Source organism: Uloborus diversus, chromosome 2, assembly GCF_026930045.1.
Source record: "Uloborus diversus isolate 005 chromosome 2, Udiv.v.3.1, whole genome shotgun sequence".
Taxonomy (NCBI): Eukaryota; Metazoa; Arthropoda; class Arachnida; order Araneae; family Uloboridae; genus Uloborus; species Uloborus diversus.
Genome location: NC_072732.1, coordinates 178,123,055 through 178,140,746, shown reverse-complemented (window position 1 = coordinate 178,140,746; position 17,692 = coordinate 178,123,055). Strand labels below are relative to the sequence as shown.

General features: G+C 36.6%; 1 protein-coding gene across 1 annotated transcript in view; it reads left to right on the top strand.

The window, feature by feature from the left end:
• Positions 1 to 17,692, top strand: part of LOC129216680 (uncharacterized protein CG5098-like) — a 55,488-nt gene that overhangs the window by 20,115 nt on the left and 17,681 nt on the right. The window contains exon 4 of the mRNA XM_054850895.1: positions 429 to 632. Within this exon, the coding sequence (XP_054706870.1) occupies positions 429 to 632 (204 nt within the window). The remainder of the gene's footprint in view (positions 1 to 428; positions 633 to 17,692) is intronic.

Below are 17,692 nucleotides of genomic sequence, written 5' to 3'. Positions count from 1 at the left end.
TTTTTCTTGTGCAACATAACTTGCATAAAGTTACCACCGTCTTCGAATTTTTTATTGATATTATTATTGGAAACAAAAATTGTTTTTCTAGCTTGTGGTAGATGTATTTTTTTCAAAACTAAAATTAAATGATCGCTGTCATATTAAATTCTCTTAACTTTCATAAAGTTTCCTTGGTCTTCAAATTTCTCAACTTTTTCATCTAGCATTTTATTTTAAGAACTTGACTATTTTGGAATAATACTATTAAAAAAACTTTTCAATAAAATTGTAATAATTTTTTATATTTGAATTTTAAAATCTATACAGAATTTTGCTGATTATATCATCATGTGAAGCATCATTTGTAAAATTTTAAATAAATGAATAAATGTTTTTTTTTTTTAGCCAATGTCTATAAATTTAATGTTGGTTTATTTCTTATTTAGTCATCAGGTCACTCTTCAGGAGAGTCAAATCAAGGAGGCAAACAAGGAAGCAAGCACTTGACAGAGGTCGAGCTTTCTGAATCTGGTGAGCCTTTAAGAGAAGTCTGGATTCACGAAGATTGTGTTGTTTGGTGTCAAAGTGTTTCTCTTATGGGAGAGGAAGTTCACGGCTTAGAAGAAGCAATTACTGAAGCCAAGGAAAATGTAAGATTTTTGTAAAGTTCTTTTGTTGTTGTACAGTACATGGCCTGCCACATATATAACAAAAAGTGTCCTTTTTGACATATTGTGCTATGGATTTCTTTCATTTTTGTCAATTTTTATATACAAAAAATAGTTTCTTCCATTTTTATCAATAGGTGTATACAAAAAATAGTACATATTGTAACGGATTCGGTGCGACTTCCACTTTCTTGAAATGAAGACACAGTTCTTGATAAAAACACAGGAAATTTATTTACACTATGTACAGGAAAGATCTTCAACAACTGCTAAATTATTCATCAGCAAGTAAGCAATTATCACACAACACCGTAAACTCAACGTTTACACACGTATTTACTTCCAAATACGAAAACAACACAGCGAAATGCCTCGCTATAAACAGAGCAAAATGCTCTCCGTTCGAAATCTGAATCGAAACTCAACTGTTTATCCATCGCTAACGGCTTAAATACACCGAAAAGAAATTTCTCAAATATTCCACACGCTTCTGTAAAGTAGTAGACCGTTATCAATGAAAAGAAAGAAAATAGGGGTCGTATACTTTAGCCGAATGAAAAAGGGGTTGTATATTCATTACGGGAAACTATTTACAGGTTACGTTCCTACAATAATTACTATTTACAGAATTTGTAACATTGCCCCCTTCCTAAGGACTGCACGTCCCGGGCAGTACAATCCCCAGAAAGGGTGCCAAACTTCTATCACAAGTTTACAAATATACACATTAATTAATAACTAACAGATACAGAAAACACAATAATAACAAGAAATATTACTAAACATTAAAAGCAAAAATTATCTACGACTTTTATGTTATCAACCATGGTTGTTTACGTAATACTCATGAACTATGGCCATAGTATGGGGCTAACCGATCATAATGCACAACCCTAGGTTTTGCATTAGGTGATTTTTGGATCCTCACTACGACGTCATTTAGTCGGTTAACGACTTTGTAGGGTCCATCCCAATGCGACTGCAATTTGGGTGAAAGACCTTTCCGTCGGATGGGATTCCATAACCAAACCTTGTCGCCTTCGTTGAATTCATGTCCAGTAGACCTTGTGTCGTATCGGGTCTTCATCTTCTCCGCCGCGATGTTGATTCGCTCTCGTGCGAAGTTAAGAACGTCTTCCAACCGGGCCTGGAGATCCTGGATGTACTCCTCACCAGGAAACATCACGAGTTCAGTAATCATGAAAAAAGTTAAAAATGGTCGCATTCGAAAGAGTATCTTTAGAAAAAAATTTGACCCAAATATTGCGTGCCCTCGTCCTTTTGTTTTTGAGATATGGGGGGTCAAAGTCTGTCGAAATCTTACGAAAATTCGCCAAATTTAAAGACTTGGCAAGAAATGGAAAATACCACGTGATTTCATCGCCTGCGTCTAGCAAGACTCTCATTTCCATTTCTGGTCATATGCAAAGCGCGTAAACGATGTTTCGAATTAACCCTTTACTTGTGTGGGTAAAATTAAAAAGTAACTATGAAGCCTGTGAAATGGAAACTAGTGAGCTTTATCCAGAGGAGCTACGACTTTATAACGAAATTGAACGTAGGATTTAACTTTGTAATCGTGATAATAATGCATTTCTGAATTTAAGTGCATTTCAAGTGTGTTTTACTTAACTAATTTAAGTTTGTACTCTTGTAATGAAATGTGTTGTAAGTAATTAATAATTATGTACGAGAATTAATATGAATAAGTAAAAAAAAAAACATGCTTATTAAATGTTATATATTGAAAATAAAATGGATAGTTTTTGATGTTGAAAGAACATGATCATGGATTGTAGTATCCCCAGCTCTTATTTATTTTTTCAAAAGTTATCATCATTCGTGAAGTTTTATTGTCTGACCACTGCTAGCGAAAATGTTTAATTTAAAATCGAAAAAAATAATAACTAAAAAAAAGAAAACAACGGATAGTAAATGTCAAAAATTTGCACAGCAAAACTAACGATGTCGGAAATTACTTCATAACAGATTCTTATCAAAAATTTTATAGTCGACGTTCATTACAACAACCCCTGTAGTTCGAAAAAGTCTGTCACTGCAACTGAAAGTCGCTATAACGTAAATGCACATCATATTGCATGTTATTTAGTCATTTTTAAAAATACTGAAGTCACTTTTACCAATTATGTTTCACGTTAAAAGGGAATTCAAATACGAGCAAAATAAAAATCAATACAGTTTTTTTTTTTATTTGACTTGTTAGAGGGTTTACACATAACTTGAAAACGATACACATAACGAAAAACACACTGGAAATAACTGACAGAAATCGTTTTTTTTAATTTGAGAACATGGTTTGAAATCTTTAAAAATGTCGTTTTCTTCGTATTTAGATACTGTTGAAGACTTAGATTTACGACTTTTCAAAAAAAAAAAAAGACTTTAAAGTGTGTTTACCGTTTCTCTACGGTTGTCATATTTTTTTCAAAGCAGTTTCATCATCGAATAAACTCTTTCAGTGGAAATATTTCACCCGCAGAAGCATAAAAGTTTTAAACATCAGTTTTTTAACAGACAGTCTTAAGAATAGCAAAAAATTCCATTGTTTTTACAATAAAATAAAACAAATATTTCGGGCTGTGGCGTTTTCCCCTATACAGTTGCACGTTAATATCCCGGAACACAAGCCCCTAAAAATTTTAATGCCGCAATCTGTGCCACGAAACCCCGCGCCATGGTAGTCACCCCGAGTAAAGAATTAATGCGATATTTCTCACGCGGTTTTGTGGTGACCAAATATGGAAGTGAAATGTCTTGTCAGATGCAGATGTTGAATTCGCGCCGTACCTTCCATTTCTGAACAAAACTCGCTAAATTTGGCGACTTTACTAAAAATTTCGGCAATTTTTAAGACATCATATTTCGATAACGTGGTCACGAGGGCACGTAGTTTCAGTGCCATAAACATGTTTTCCAATGCTCTTTCGAATGCCACCAATTTGGAATTTTTTTGAATTTCCTTGATCGTGATGTTTCCTGGTCAGACGATGAAGGCGCATCCGGAGGACGACCGAAGACGAGATCACAAGGTAGCCGAAGCTCTCGTCCGAAGAGCATCTGAGATGGGGCATATCCGGTAGTCTCGTGGACAGCACTGCGGTAGGCCAGCAGGAACAAAGGAAGCTTCTTGTCCCAATCCTGTTGATTTCTGGATACCATAAGCGAGAGATTATTTAGGATTGTGCGGTTAAATCTCTCCACCATGCCGTCCGATTGTGGGTGTAGTGGTGTTGTCCTAGTTTTCTCAATTCCGAAAATTTGACATAGGCCCTTAAACACAGCAGAGATGAAATTCCTCCCTTGATCGGAATGAATCTGCAAAGGTGTTCCGTATCTCGAGATCCACTGTTGGACTAGAGTCTCTGCTACGGTAGTAGCCTCTTGATCTGGAATGGGATATGCTTCCGGCCATTTGGTGAAGTAGTCGATGGAAACAAGAATGTATTTGTTCCCATCAGCAGTTCTTGGTAGAGGACCCAGGATGTCGATCCCAATTCGTTCGAAAGGAGCTCCAACGTTGTACAGATGTAGCTTCCCTCTGCTTCTCTTCTTCGGTCCTTTACGAGCAGCACAGGCGTTACAAGAATGGCACCACTTCTCCACGTCATCCTTCGCCTTGCTCCAGAAGAAGCGCTCCCGAACTTTATTGAGAGTTTTCAAGACACCAAAATGTCCTCCAGTCGCACTACTATGTATTTCTTTCAGAACATCTGAAATCCTGGATCGAGGAAGTAGTAACTGCCACCTAGATGTCTTGCCGTCGTCAGATTCCCATTTCCGGTGTAGCACGCCGTTCCGTAAATGGAGTGAGTTCCATAAAGCCCAGTATCTTTTTGTTGCAGGACTGAAGATGGAAACGTCCTGCCAGCTAGGGCGTCGACTGTCACTTTCCATGAACTCTAAAATTGGTTTTATGTTGGGGTCTTCAAGTTGATCTTTTCGAACTTGATCATCACTCCATGGATCAGGTTCTGATGATGTTGGAGTCACTGTCACCTGATAGGCGGTAAGGCTAGTCGTTCCATACTGTTTCTCGATTCGGGAACAATAGTGGCAGTTCTCAGGACAGGGTCTCCTTGATAAAGCGTCAGCATTACCGTGAGAAAACCCTTTTCGATGCTTGATCTCCATGTCATATTCCTGGAGCCGCTGTATCCATCTGGCTATCTGGCCTTCTGGATTCTTGAAGTTCAAAAGCCAAGTTAACGAGGCATAATCTGTCCGAAGCAGAAATTTTCGGCCGTAGAGGTAATGATGGAAGTGTTCTACAGCTTTCACTATGGCCAGTAACTCCTTTCTGGTGACGCAGTAATTTCGCTCCGCCTTTGATAAGCATTTGCTCCAGTAAGCGATGACATATTCATTTCCGTCAATTTCTTGGGATAAAACAGCTCCGATGCCCTCGTTGCTCGCATCAGTGTCCAGGATGAAGGATTTTTCAGGCTGAGGATAGGCGAGGATAGACGTTGATGTTAAAGCCTCCTTCAGTCGCAGAAATGCATCTTCGCATTCTTTGGACCATTCAAACTTTTGCTTGCTCTCCGTCAGCTTATGCAAAGGTCGTGCAATGTTGGAAAAACCCTTTACAAACTTCCTGTAGTACGTGCAGAGCCCCAGGAAACTTCGCAGCTGATGGATGTTTTCGGGACGACTCCAATTCTTGACCGCAGATACCTTTTCTGGATCGGTTTGCACACCTTCAGAAGAGATGATGTGACCAAGGTAGTTCACTTCCCGGCGGAACAAATTACATTTGGACGGGCTTAACTTCAGATTGGCTTCCTTAAGCTTTTGCAGCACCTTCCTAAGATTTGCCAGATGTTCTTCGAAACTGCGTCCCACGATGATAATATCGTCTAAGTAGACCAGACAGGATTCGTAGGAAAGTCCTCTTAACACTGTCTCCATAAGACGCTCGAACGTAGCTGGTGCATTACAGAGGCCGAAGGGCATCACTTTAAACTGCCATAAGCCTTGTCCAGTTGTAAATGCTGTCTTTTCTCGGTCATCAGGGTGTATCTCAACCTGCCAGTAGCCGCTCTTCAAGTCCAGGGTCGAAAACCACTTGTGTCCGGAAAGAGTGTCCAAGGTGTCGTCTATCCGTGGAAGAGGGTAACTGTCTTTCTTGGTGATTTCATTCAGCCGTCGGAATCGACACAAAATCTGGTGGAGCCATCTTTCTTTCGGACTAAGACGATGGGAGAAGCCCAAGGACTGGATGACGGTTCGATGACATCATTCTCCTTCATCTCTTTCAGGAGGGTCTCAACTTCTTCCTTCTTGGCGAATGGTAGTCGTCTTGGATGCTGCTTAATAGGGGGGTGTTCTCCAGTGTAAATCCTATGCTGCGTTAAATTCGTACGGCCGACATCCTCCGATGCTGATGAAAACAGATGCTTGAAGTCATCCACCAATTGTTCCGCAGCAGTTCTTTGATCTTTCGATAATGGCGCACTCCCAATTAACTTCGACGTCAAGGACTCAGAAGACACAGTCTCAGGGGAATTGATTCTTCTAATGATGCAGTTTACTGGAGTACAAGTTGCCAACACTTCACCTTTTCGGATATTCCTTGGCCTTTCACTCACGTTGGCGACTCTCACAGGAATTACATCCTTAGAAAGGTCCACAAGCGTAGATGCTACCAGTACTCCTTTTAGGCTATTGCTTAGGTTAGGGTATTCAATGAGTCCAAATCGAAAACTATTGCTTTCTTCAAGGGAGCCAGGTATTAATGATTCTGACCTTGAGGGAATCGATAAATCTGTTTGAGCTATTATTTGATGAGCGGATTTTACATCACTCTCTGCAGGGAAAACGGCTATGTCTTCTCTCATCAAGTGCAGCTCATTAGTCTTGAAGTCAAGAGTGAAGTCATATTTCTTCAAAAAGTCCAATCCGAGAATGAAGGGGTCCGTGATATTAGCGACGAATGCCGTATGATGGTAGGTGGCATTCCCAAACACTATTTCCAAGTCCACTTTACCGTCAATCTCAATTTTGTCACCTGTCACAGTCTGGAGACTTACGCGTGGCGATATCCACAGCAGTTTCAATCCAAATTCACGAGCCACATCTCTCCTAACGATTGTCACATTGGCTCCAGTGTCGAGAATCAGTTTGCAAGGATTCCCATTTACATGGGCGTAAATGAAAAGTCCATCACTGCCACTACTAGAAGAGGAAATCTGCAGAGCTCTGGTGGTGGTGATTTCCTTCCCTCGCGTAGCTTGGCGAGCCGGACAACTCCTTCGCAGGTGTCCTTCACTACCGCATTTCCAGCACTTCTGCTCTTGTTTCTTTTGGGCTGTTATGCTGCTCAGATGTCTTGCCAAGTCACCGAGTTGTCTCTCGAGTTCAGCGAGGTGGGACGACTTGGAATCAGACTCATCAGCTTCCAGAGTTCGGATGGGATGGCGATCCACACGGGTTGCTTGCTGGGCGGCCTCCAACTTCATCGCATACACAACAGCAGAATTCAGGTCTTTGACATCCGCCATCCGTAGAGCTTTCTGGATTTCCGGATCTCGAACCCCGTCGACGTAGTAGTTGAGTGCCAGGTTGTCTCGAACATCCGCAGGACAGTCGCAAAAAGCAAGATGAGACAGTCTCTCGATGTCCGCCGCAAGCTCTTGCAGGGTTTCCCCGGTTTTCTGGAAACGGGACTTCAACTGGAGTCGGCTGAAATCTTTCTGGCACTTCTCACCGAAGCGAAGCTCCAACGCGGATGTGAGGGCGGCGAAATCCAGGCGCTGGCTGTCCGGAAGGGTCTGAAGAATGTCCGCTGCGTCACCTCTCAGGGATGCTGCAAGATGGCAGGCCTTGGTAGCAGAGTCCCATCCGTTCGCTTCCGCCACTATCATGAATTGGGTTTTGTACACTTGCCACGAACTTTTCCCATCAAATGTGGCCAGTTTAATGGGCGGTCGAGCAACAGATGTGGGAGCGCAAAACTGTACAGAGCTGCTTTCCGCGGTCGCCAATCTCCTTTCCATGTCTTTAATTTTCTCATCCACATGATTCTCAACTGTTGCGATACGGTTTTCTACTGTTTCAAATTTTTCATCAAAAGCATCAACTCGATGCTCTATCTCATTAAATTTATTTTCCATCACAGTCTTTACCGAAGTAAGGTCGTTTTTAATTTCCTCTTGGTTAGAAGCTAAATCCTTTTTCAGCTCCATTAAATCACTTTTCCATTGTTCTTGATTAGCCGAAATATCATTTTTTAATTGTTCTTGATTAGCCGCCATATCATTTTTTAATTGTTCTTGATTAGCCGCCATATCACTCTTCACAGAGTTGATTGCATCAAGCAGTTGTTTTAATTGTTCATCCATTGCGCGAGTAATCACCATAAAATTAAAGTCCAAATTTAAAAAGTCTTTATGAAAAAATGTCCAAAGTCACACTTACTGCAAGAAAGTCCTGAAGTGGCCCCACGTTGGGCGCCAATTGTAACGGATTCGGTGCGACTTCCACTTTCTTGAAATGAAAGCACAGTTCTTGATAAAAACACAGGAAATTTATTTACACTATGTACAGGAAAGATCTTCAACAACTGCTAAATTATTCATCAGCAAGTAAGCAATTATCACACAACACCGTAAACTCAACGTTTACACACGTATTTACTTCCAAATACGAAAACAACACAGCGAAATGCCTCGCTATAAACAGAGCAAAATGCTCTCCGTTCGAAATCTGAATCGAAACTCAACTGTTTATCCATCGCTAACGGCTTAAATACACCGAAAAGAAATTTCTCAAATATTCCACACGCTTCTGTAAAGTAGTAGACCGTTATCAATGAAAAGAAAGAAAATAGGGGTCGTATACTTTAGCCGAATGAAAAAGGGGTTGTATATTCATTACGGGAAACTATTTACAGGTTACGTTCCTACAATAATTACTATTTACAGAATTTGTAACAATATTAACCTTTTGACGTGCAGTGCAACTTGTTATAGTTAACTTCCAACGTATATGTCGACTAAGATAAAAAATTGAGTTAGCATTTTGAAATTTCATTAAGAGTTGAAGAATTTAGTGATTTAAGCATCTTATTAAATTCAGAGAGTTGTGGAATTAAATTAAAAGAAAAAAAAAACAATACAGGCAAACTGTCTACCTGTCAAGAAAAACACTGGAGAAACTTTTTTTCTGGATTTATATAATATCATAAATTCTGAACAAAAATGATTCAAAAGTTGTTATTTGTAATTCTATTGTCAATATACATGCTTTTAATGGGTTATAAATGGAGAGCGTAAATATTGATTTTCTAAAAGATATTGGCATCCAAAGTGACTGTCAAAATCGTTCACATGAAAAAAGCCTATTTTTAATGCGCTATAGCTCAAGTTTGTCCCATTGCATCTTCTTTTCATTGGTACCATTAGAAAGAAGATATATTTTCACCCAGAAATATTTTATTCTCTTGTAATATTTTAGCGGCCCCTTAACTTCAAAATATTTTAGCAGCTCTGTGCGGCCCCACTAAGCCACTCCCTAAGCAGGGCCCTGCGTATGTTGAGGGAAAAGTGTTAGAAGTTATTATTTGCGAAAATTTGTTTCTGTATGAATTAATTCTTACATACATATGGAAAAAATAAGTAATACAAGCATTTCTTCTCCAGTAAAAAAAAAAAAAGAGACTATTCTCCACTTAGTCAATAACTTTAGTTCAGAAATTAAAATTTGCCTACGATAGGGAACAATGGTTAAGTGTAAAAAATTTAAAATGTAAATGTAGCTTAAAACATCCGACATAATCCACACCTCGAAACAAAAGAAGTTGCTTAATAAATTTTAATATTTTTGAGCCATCAAACTGTAATCACATTGATTACTATAAAATATAGTTTTAAGTGCTAGTTGAACTATTTGACCCCTGCCAGTTATTCGGTCTTAGTGTTATATTGTGGCGTATTTCTGGATTCGAATTTGACTCGATTAAAGCCATCTCTCTTGGTTATAAAACAAACTATAGCTAGTTCATTTTTATATAATTTTACCTATCGTCTCACTGCTTTAGTATCTCATGTGAGATTTTGAAAACATAAAATTCAGTAGGTATGCCATCAAGCACCATTTTTTTTCAAAGTTTTATCTGAAATTCCCATTTTGGGAAAGGTGGAGCCAAGTTTTCCCACTTCTGCTTATTGATGAGCTCATGGTAGTCTCTCAGCTTCGAAATTTAAATCTGAAATTGTAAATTTTCAGTGTCCAGTTGAATTCTTCGAATATGTCTTCGTAATCCGACACAAACCAAGTTCTCTGATGACGATCATCTGCATTCTCCAGTGTTATATTTTTTAGATTCTCAAAGTAACCAGTGTACAGAACTACAATATTGTTGATGATCAAAACGTCATCTGAGAACGTGGTTTCCGTTGAAGAATTCGATTGAACAAAAATTTATAGTTCCAGATTTCAATTTCGATGCTGAGAGACTACCTTGAGCTCCTTAATAGGTGGGAGTAGGAAAACTCGAATCCTCCACCTAAAATAGAAATTTCAGATAAAACTTTGAAAGAAATGGTACTTGATGGCGTACCTACTGAATTGGATGATTTACAAAACCTTACGTTATAATAATAAAACAATGATACAATGCGTAAAATTAGACTAAGAAGCGTCAACCACAGTTTGTTATCTAACCAAGAGAGATGGATTTCTTAGAGTCAGATTAGAATCCAGAAAAATTACTCTACAATGCATCACTAAGGCCAAACATTGGTAGGAGTCAAGATAATAAGTCCGACTTGCCAGCCAAACTATGCTTTGTTGTGTGAAATGTGGTTACAGTTAGAGAGCTCAAAAATCATTAAAATTTATTTAGCAACTGCTTTTGCTTCAAGGTGCAATTTATGTGGGATGTTGCAAGCTGCATATTTATTTTCAAACTTTTATACTTAACCTATGTTCTTTATCACACCTAAATTTTACATTTTGCACCATAGTTACGTGCTTATGTTGTTTTAGAACCCCTATAACTGGAGAGGCGGACGCATCCGCCATCGGCTCCTCCACTACAGGGGCCTTACGTTCCTTATCGCACATAAACTTTCCATTTTGTTATGCGCTAAGGGGAAAATCAAACTTTTTCTTTCTGTATGTAAGAAATGCTTTTATTCCTTTTTTTTCGATATCTATGTGAGGAGTAATTAATACAAGAGCACATTTTTTACAACTAATGACTTCTGATACTTTCTCTCAAATCATGGAGCCTTACGATGTTGGTCAGTTTTGAGGCTATATTGGTCAAAATACAGCCTCAATGCAAAGCATGTGTGAACTTTAAAATATAGTTCATTATTAAAATGATCACATGCGGTGTGTAATCTACACAAAAAGCCTAGTCTTAAGTAATATTACATCAAATTTTTACTTTTGATGTAATTATTGTAACCTTTCCCAGTGTTTATACAACAATGGTCAACTTCAAGGCGCAGGCGAACCCTCAAGATATTTTTTCTGTCGAAATCCTTTTGCATGACTAAATATCTCTGCAAAAGGCAACCTTTCTGCACTATTACTTAACGTTTATCAGATTTTGATTTTTTTTACTCCACCGTAGTGGATAGGTATCTGCAGAAATGAGTTTTCGAAATATTTGAAGAAATGTGTTTTGGATTCAGTCATAACAACAGGGTAATGTTGTAATTAGACGTTTTTTTTCGCGCTCTTTTTTCAGCCGAAACCAAATTATCAAGCTTGTGCAATAAAGCAAACGTACAATGGGTGGCAAAATGTAAAAATATGAAAAATGAAAAATTTGCATTTACTACCCTTTACCTGCCCACAGCGTTATGTGACTGATATAAGGAAGAATGTTTTTCTCCAAGGAAAGGATAGATACAGCTGTAGTATATCTACCATCTTTCAAAGCATCCAACTAAACAAGAAAATTTCTTTGAAATTTTTTATTTTCTTTTTTTTACTATTATAGCTTTCAGAACAAGTATCTTTTGAGTACTTTAACTTCAGGATTCTGCTGGTTTAGTTTTTAATTTAATTTCTTTATTTTAAATTTTATTAATGAGTTTTTTTTTTTTTTGCATTTTTCATAATAAAGTCTACAGGGTTTGTACGCTTCTTACAAAGTCCTTATAAACTCCTGCTTTTTAAGAAAAGAAAATAAGGGCCCCTTAAACCTTCTGAATTTTGCTATTACCTCCTTACAAACTCCTTATGTTTTGATTCTACATCTCCTTAAGGATTTTCCTCTATTGCCAATCTGATACGAGTGATTACGTTTTTTCGAATTTTACCGGAAGGTCGCTATTTTTCGTTTATTAATACTGGAAATCCAATTTTTTCGTTAGACTATTTTCTTCCAAACATCCGATTTTTTTTCCAAATTTCTGACGCTTATGTTGTTATTAATAATATAATATCTTTTAGACTTATTAAAGTACCATTCTAATTTTTTTTTTGCTTTAATAAATTCTTTTATTTGCCGTTTTTAGACTTTTGATGTTTTTTTTTTTATTTTGATTAAAGCAATCTCTTTGCATCCAATATAAAAGTGGAATTTTTCTGATTTTCGATGCTTATTATGCTTTTATGGAGTTCAAATAAATGAAATTTCTTTTTATATCTATAAAAATCACACAGTTAAACTTTTCAAGCTTAATTTTGTCAGTTGGTTTATTCATTTAGAGAGCGATATTAAAAGTAGGAGCCAAACATGTACAAAACAACACAATACATTTATTTAAAACCAACTAATAATTTAAACATTTGGAAAACGACCGTATGTGCATTACTATTGCGTGCAGTTCACAGTTACATCTAACATCCCCTCTTTTAAGATAATAAGTTATTTGAAATTTTAAGTACAAAAGCAAAATAAGATTAAGTTACATAATCTTTTAAATAAGCAGGACGCCTTGATATTCGTCCACTTCTGGTTCGAATACAATTATCATTGTTCACAGTTGTTCTATTGCTGACGTCAGTGTGAGTACCTCCATCATCATTAAGGCTGTTGTTATTATCAGGAATTTCATTGATATTATCATTTGATGCGGAAATATTTTGATATGTTTGTTCTTTAAACTGCAAATTTACTTTCCTGATGTCTCTACGGTTTTACCATAACTATTTTTAACTATATAGGATCTTGGAACAGATTTTAACTTCTGTACTATTTGAGCTGGTTCCCAAGTCTTATTTGCGTAATTTCTTATTGTCACATTATCTCCTGCTTTGAGATCTTGTAACGAATGAGCATTTTTGTCGTAATAAAACTTCTGCTTATTCTGTCTGTGAACTAATTTTTCTCTTATATTACTGAAAAGCTTTGCGTTTAATAATTTACTGGTTATGGGTAACTTAGTTTTGAGCCTTCGGTTAAACATCATTTGAGCAGGAGAGAGATCTATACCTGCAATGGCGGTATTTCGGTACTCCATTAAACCTACATGATAATCTTTGTTATCTTCCTTTGCTTTTCTGAATAAAGATTTGACTATTCCTACTCCTCTTTCCACCATACCATTACTAGGTGAATAGTGTGGACTTATGAAGACGTATTCAAAATCCCATTCTTTGGAAAAATTTTTGTATACGTAGCTATTAAATGGAATGTTATCTGAGACTACTTTATCTGGAACACTGAATTTTGCGAAAATAGACTTCAGCTTGTCAATAACTTCATTTGCAGACTTATCATTAAGTTCACAAACTTCCAACCACTTTGAATAATAGTCAATCAAAACTAAGAAAGACTTGTTTCCAAAACTCATCAAATCAGCACCAACTTTTTCAAATGGTCTGTAAGAAATATCGTGAGGATGAAGTGGCTCTTTTAGTCTACCCTGTAGTTGTGGTACCCGTCTAGGAGGATGTACAACTGGAACAGCATCATCTTTTAAAACAATCTTGTATGGTTCATCAGGGAATTTACCATTTCCACTGAATACACTCTTAAATTGGTCAATAACCTGTTGTTTACTTTCAATTTTCAGTACGTCAACTCTTTCAATTAACATTAACTTACTACATGCATTTAATCCTAAAATAGGTTTTGACTCAAAATTCACAATGTAAAATTCTAGTTCAATGTTTCTAAGCTTATCTGTAGAGCATTTAAATAAAGCAATTCCTTCCGGAATAATTTTATGATTCCCATATGACAGTAGAGTAACGCTCGTTGGCTTAAGATCTTGTTTCCTTATTAGGCTTCTAATTTCCCTATAAGAAATTATATTGACATCAGATCCAGTATCAAGCTTAAAATTCATACTTAAACTTTTCTTATCATTTGACAAGATTGCATTCTTATTCCATGAATTTGTCTCTTTTACCTTTGCGGAGTGTACTGAATCAATAAAAACACAAAGTTCGCTTTGTTCTTTAACTTCGTGAACTTTTCTTCCATGTGATTGGCAACCAATAGCAAAATGATTTTCCTTTTTACATTTGGCGCATTTCTTTCCATATGCCAGACACTGTCTCGCTTTATGACGTCTTCCGCATTTCTTGCAGTCAAACTCAGCATTTTGTGACGATTTTACAGGCACATTTTTCTTAGTAAACTTCTTCCGCTGGACAACATCCACTCTAGTTTCATTAAATCTCAATGCTTCAGCGCCTTTCATCAACCTTAAATACTCTTGGCTCGTTTCTGCTGCGCGGACAAATTTAGCTGCTTCAGTTAGAGTTAGGCTTGGCTCCCTTAACAATCTTTCTTTAAGTCCTTGGTCACATATCCCAAGTACAATCCTGTCATGGATTAGTCCATCTGTTTGTTCTTCAAATTCACAAGTCGACGCTAAGGTTTTCAACTGAATTAAATAGTTATCGAATAACTGTCCCTCTTTTTGGCTGCAAGAAAAAAACTTGTAGCGTTCAAAAACTACGTTCTGCTTTGGCGAGCAATAGTTCTCAAATTTTGCAATAACCTCTTCGAAATTATCACTTTTTGAAGAATCGCCGTCAAAATTGAACGTGTTAAATATTTCTAAGCCTTGATTTCCCAATAAATTCAACAAAATGGCGATTTTCGTTTTGTCGGATTTGGCGTCTTTTTCTGTCGCTACCAAGTAATTTTCTAACTGTTGTTTCCACTTTTTAAATGATTCTTTTAAATTTCCTGATGAGAAATTAAGTTCTCCAGGAGCACGGAGAACTTAAATTGTGGAATCCATTTTTAATTGTGGTTGATTACTTCTTAACAAAATTTATCCACTGTAGGATCTTCAACGTTTAATAATTTCCTTCGTGAAAATTAAACACTTATTTAAAGAAAACCAACACGTCTCTAATGGTTTTGCAATCCACTTACTATATTGGTTTTAACTCCTGACACCATGTCAGTTGGTTTATTCATTTAGAGAGCGATATTAAAAGTAGGAGCCAAACATGTACAAAACAACACAATACATTTATTTAAAACCAACTAATAATTTAAACATTTGGAAAACGACCGTACGTGCATTACTATTGCGTGCGGTTCACAGTTACATCTAACAAATTTTGTGTCCTTTATGAGAGTCAGAAAGTTAAAATCTAAATCGCTGATTTAGTTTGATTTTTTCTTCAATTAAGTCAATTGTTATTAATAATACGTTTATTGTAGAGCTCTAAAATGCAATTCTAAAATAATTTACTTAAATACATTCTGTTCAGGGTTGGCAAGGTTTTGGACACCACGGTAAAAACCCTGGTTTTTACCATCCTGTCCAAAACCCTTGTGTCCAAAACTCTATTTTTAGAAAAAATGTATTCTGTGAGAAAACATCAAAAAAAGAATAAAATGTATCAAAGTAATGTTTCATATTGAACATTAATTCAATGAGTACATTCAGCTTATTTATGCAGCTGATTTTAATCTAGTTACATAGAAGTTGAATTATTTATTAAAATTTCAATTTGCATGCATGAGTTTATTTATTTATTTTGATAATAGTAACCAAATTTCCCTATGTTTACGCATGTGTGCAAATGAAAGCAGGTTTGGCAAGGTTTTTACCATCCTGTTCAAACCCCTTGAGCCCGAAAGTGTCCAAAATTATTTTTGAGAACCTATATTTTGTGAGAAAATATCAAAAACAACAAAATGTGTCAAAATTATTTTTTTGACTGTTAAATATATTTATTCAGTGTGAACATTCAAGTATAAATATACTGTATGTAACTTATTCATGCAGCTGATTTTAATATAGTTAAGTAAAAATTAAATTCTTCATTGAAAATTTCGATTTGTATGCAGGAGATTTTTTTTCTACATAAACCAAATTTTTCGACATTTATGCATGTGTGCAAAAAAAAAAAAAAAATTTCAAAATATAGTGCAAAAATTGACTTAAATGCAATAAATTACAATTTTTTGTAGTTACAGAATGTATAATATTAAAAATATGAACTAAAAAAGGACTAGCACAAGTTCTATAACATAAGTGTTAGTCATCAATTTCTTGTTCTTTAATCTGTGATTTAAAAATTTTTTTTCGCTAAAACATCATGTAAGACTTATTTGCAAAAACCATTTTTTAAAAAATAAGCCTTTTTTTTTTCTTTTTTTTGTACCTAAATATTGCACATTTAATAACATTCCTTTGTGTTAATAAATGGAACTGACATTAGTTGTCTTGGTAGTGTTGTGAATCTCCTTTCCCAACTGTTACATAAGGATGCTTTTACATAATAGCTATTAGCAATTTTTTTAAGTAAAATATTTTTTAAATGAACATTTTTGAGAAAAATATTATTAAATACCATTAATTAAACCTCATTAATATCAAAATTTATACATTGCGAATATTGCAGTAAATAAGAGTTGATTAGATTACAACCCTTTAGCTTTTGCTTTTTGCAGTTTTGGACAGTTTAATACAGTTTCAGACACTTTTAAACAGTTTTGGACGGTAAAAACCACCTATCCTGTCCAAAACCCAACCCTGATTCTGTTATGTGTTGTTCTTTATACTTTTAACACAGGGCTGTCCAACTGCAAACAGCCCACGAGCCAGAATTCCAGTCTCAGATCACCTGGCGGGCCGCAGTTTGAAAAAGTTGAACAATAACCTCTTACCTCTTATTAAATAAGAATGAATAGTTGAATTATAAATTATAAAACAATGAAACAGAAGGGTTATATAAGGTAACCCTTGGAGAGGGTTAAGGTAAGGTTCTTGCCGTTTTCAATGATGGGAGAAAAAATGGCCTACAGAAAGCATAGTCTATTTTAAGTCCTCGAAGTAATCTGCATCAGCATCAAGAACCTTCTGCCAACGAGTCTTTTTCCCCCAAAGATGATTGTCCAGGGAGTGAAAGAGGTGGTAATCTGTTGGCCCAAGTCAGGTGAATACGGAGGATGGCACAAAGTCTCCCAACCAAGTCGCCGAATAGTATCCATGGCCACCCGTGACACATGTGGACGCGCGTTATCCTGCAGGAAGAGTACTCCCTTGCGATTCACCAGTGATGGCTCTTTCATTTGTAATGCCTGCTGCACACGTTCCAATTGCTGTGTAAGACAGCAGTGATGGTTTAGGACACTGGAAGCAGCTCATAGTGAACCACCTGGTGACTAGTCCCCGGAAGCAAAGCATGATCCTACGTGATTGCATAGGTGTCCTTGCGGTGTAAGGGGCAGCCCAATGTTTGGAACACTTGCTAATATCATACAGGATCCGCTTTTCATCACTGGTAAGCACTCAGTCGAGTATGGATGCACTAGATACCAAGAAAGCAACGACATACATACTGCCACTCGTTTCTTGTGAATTTCTAATGGCTTGTGCGGAAATCGCTTGTATAGCCTGTACGGCTTACCTAAGCGGTGCAGATAAAGTCTAAATGTTTCATCAGAAACTTGAATCTGTCTTGCAACAGGGTTCGTACGCTCCGGGAATTCCGGGAAAACCGGGAATTGTCAGGGAAAATAACACTGTCAAAAATGTCAGGGAAAAGTCAGGGAGTTTTCAAATTTTGTCCTCCAAAATTTTTTTTTCCATTTTTTTCCCCAAGGAATTAAGTGCTATGAGATCTAGTCTTCGTTTTTATTG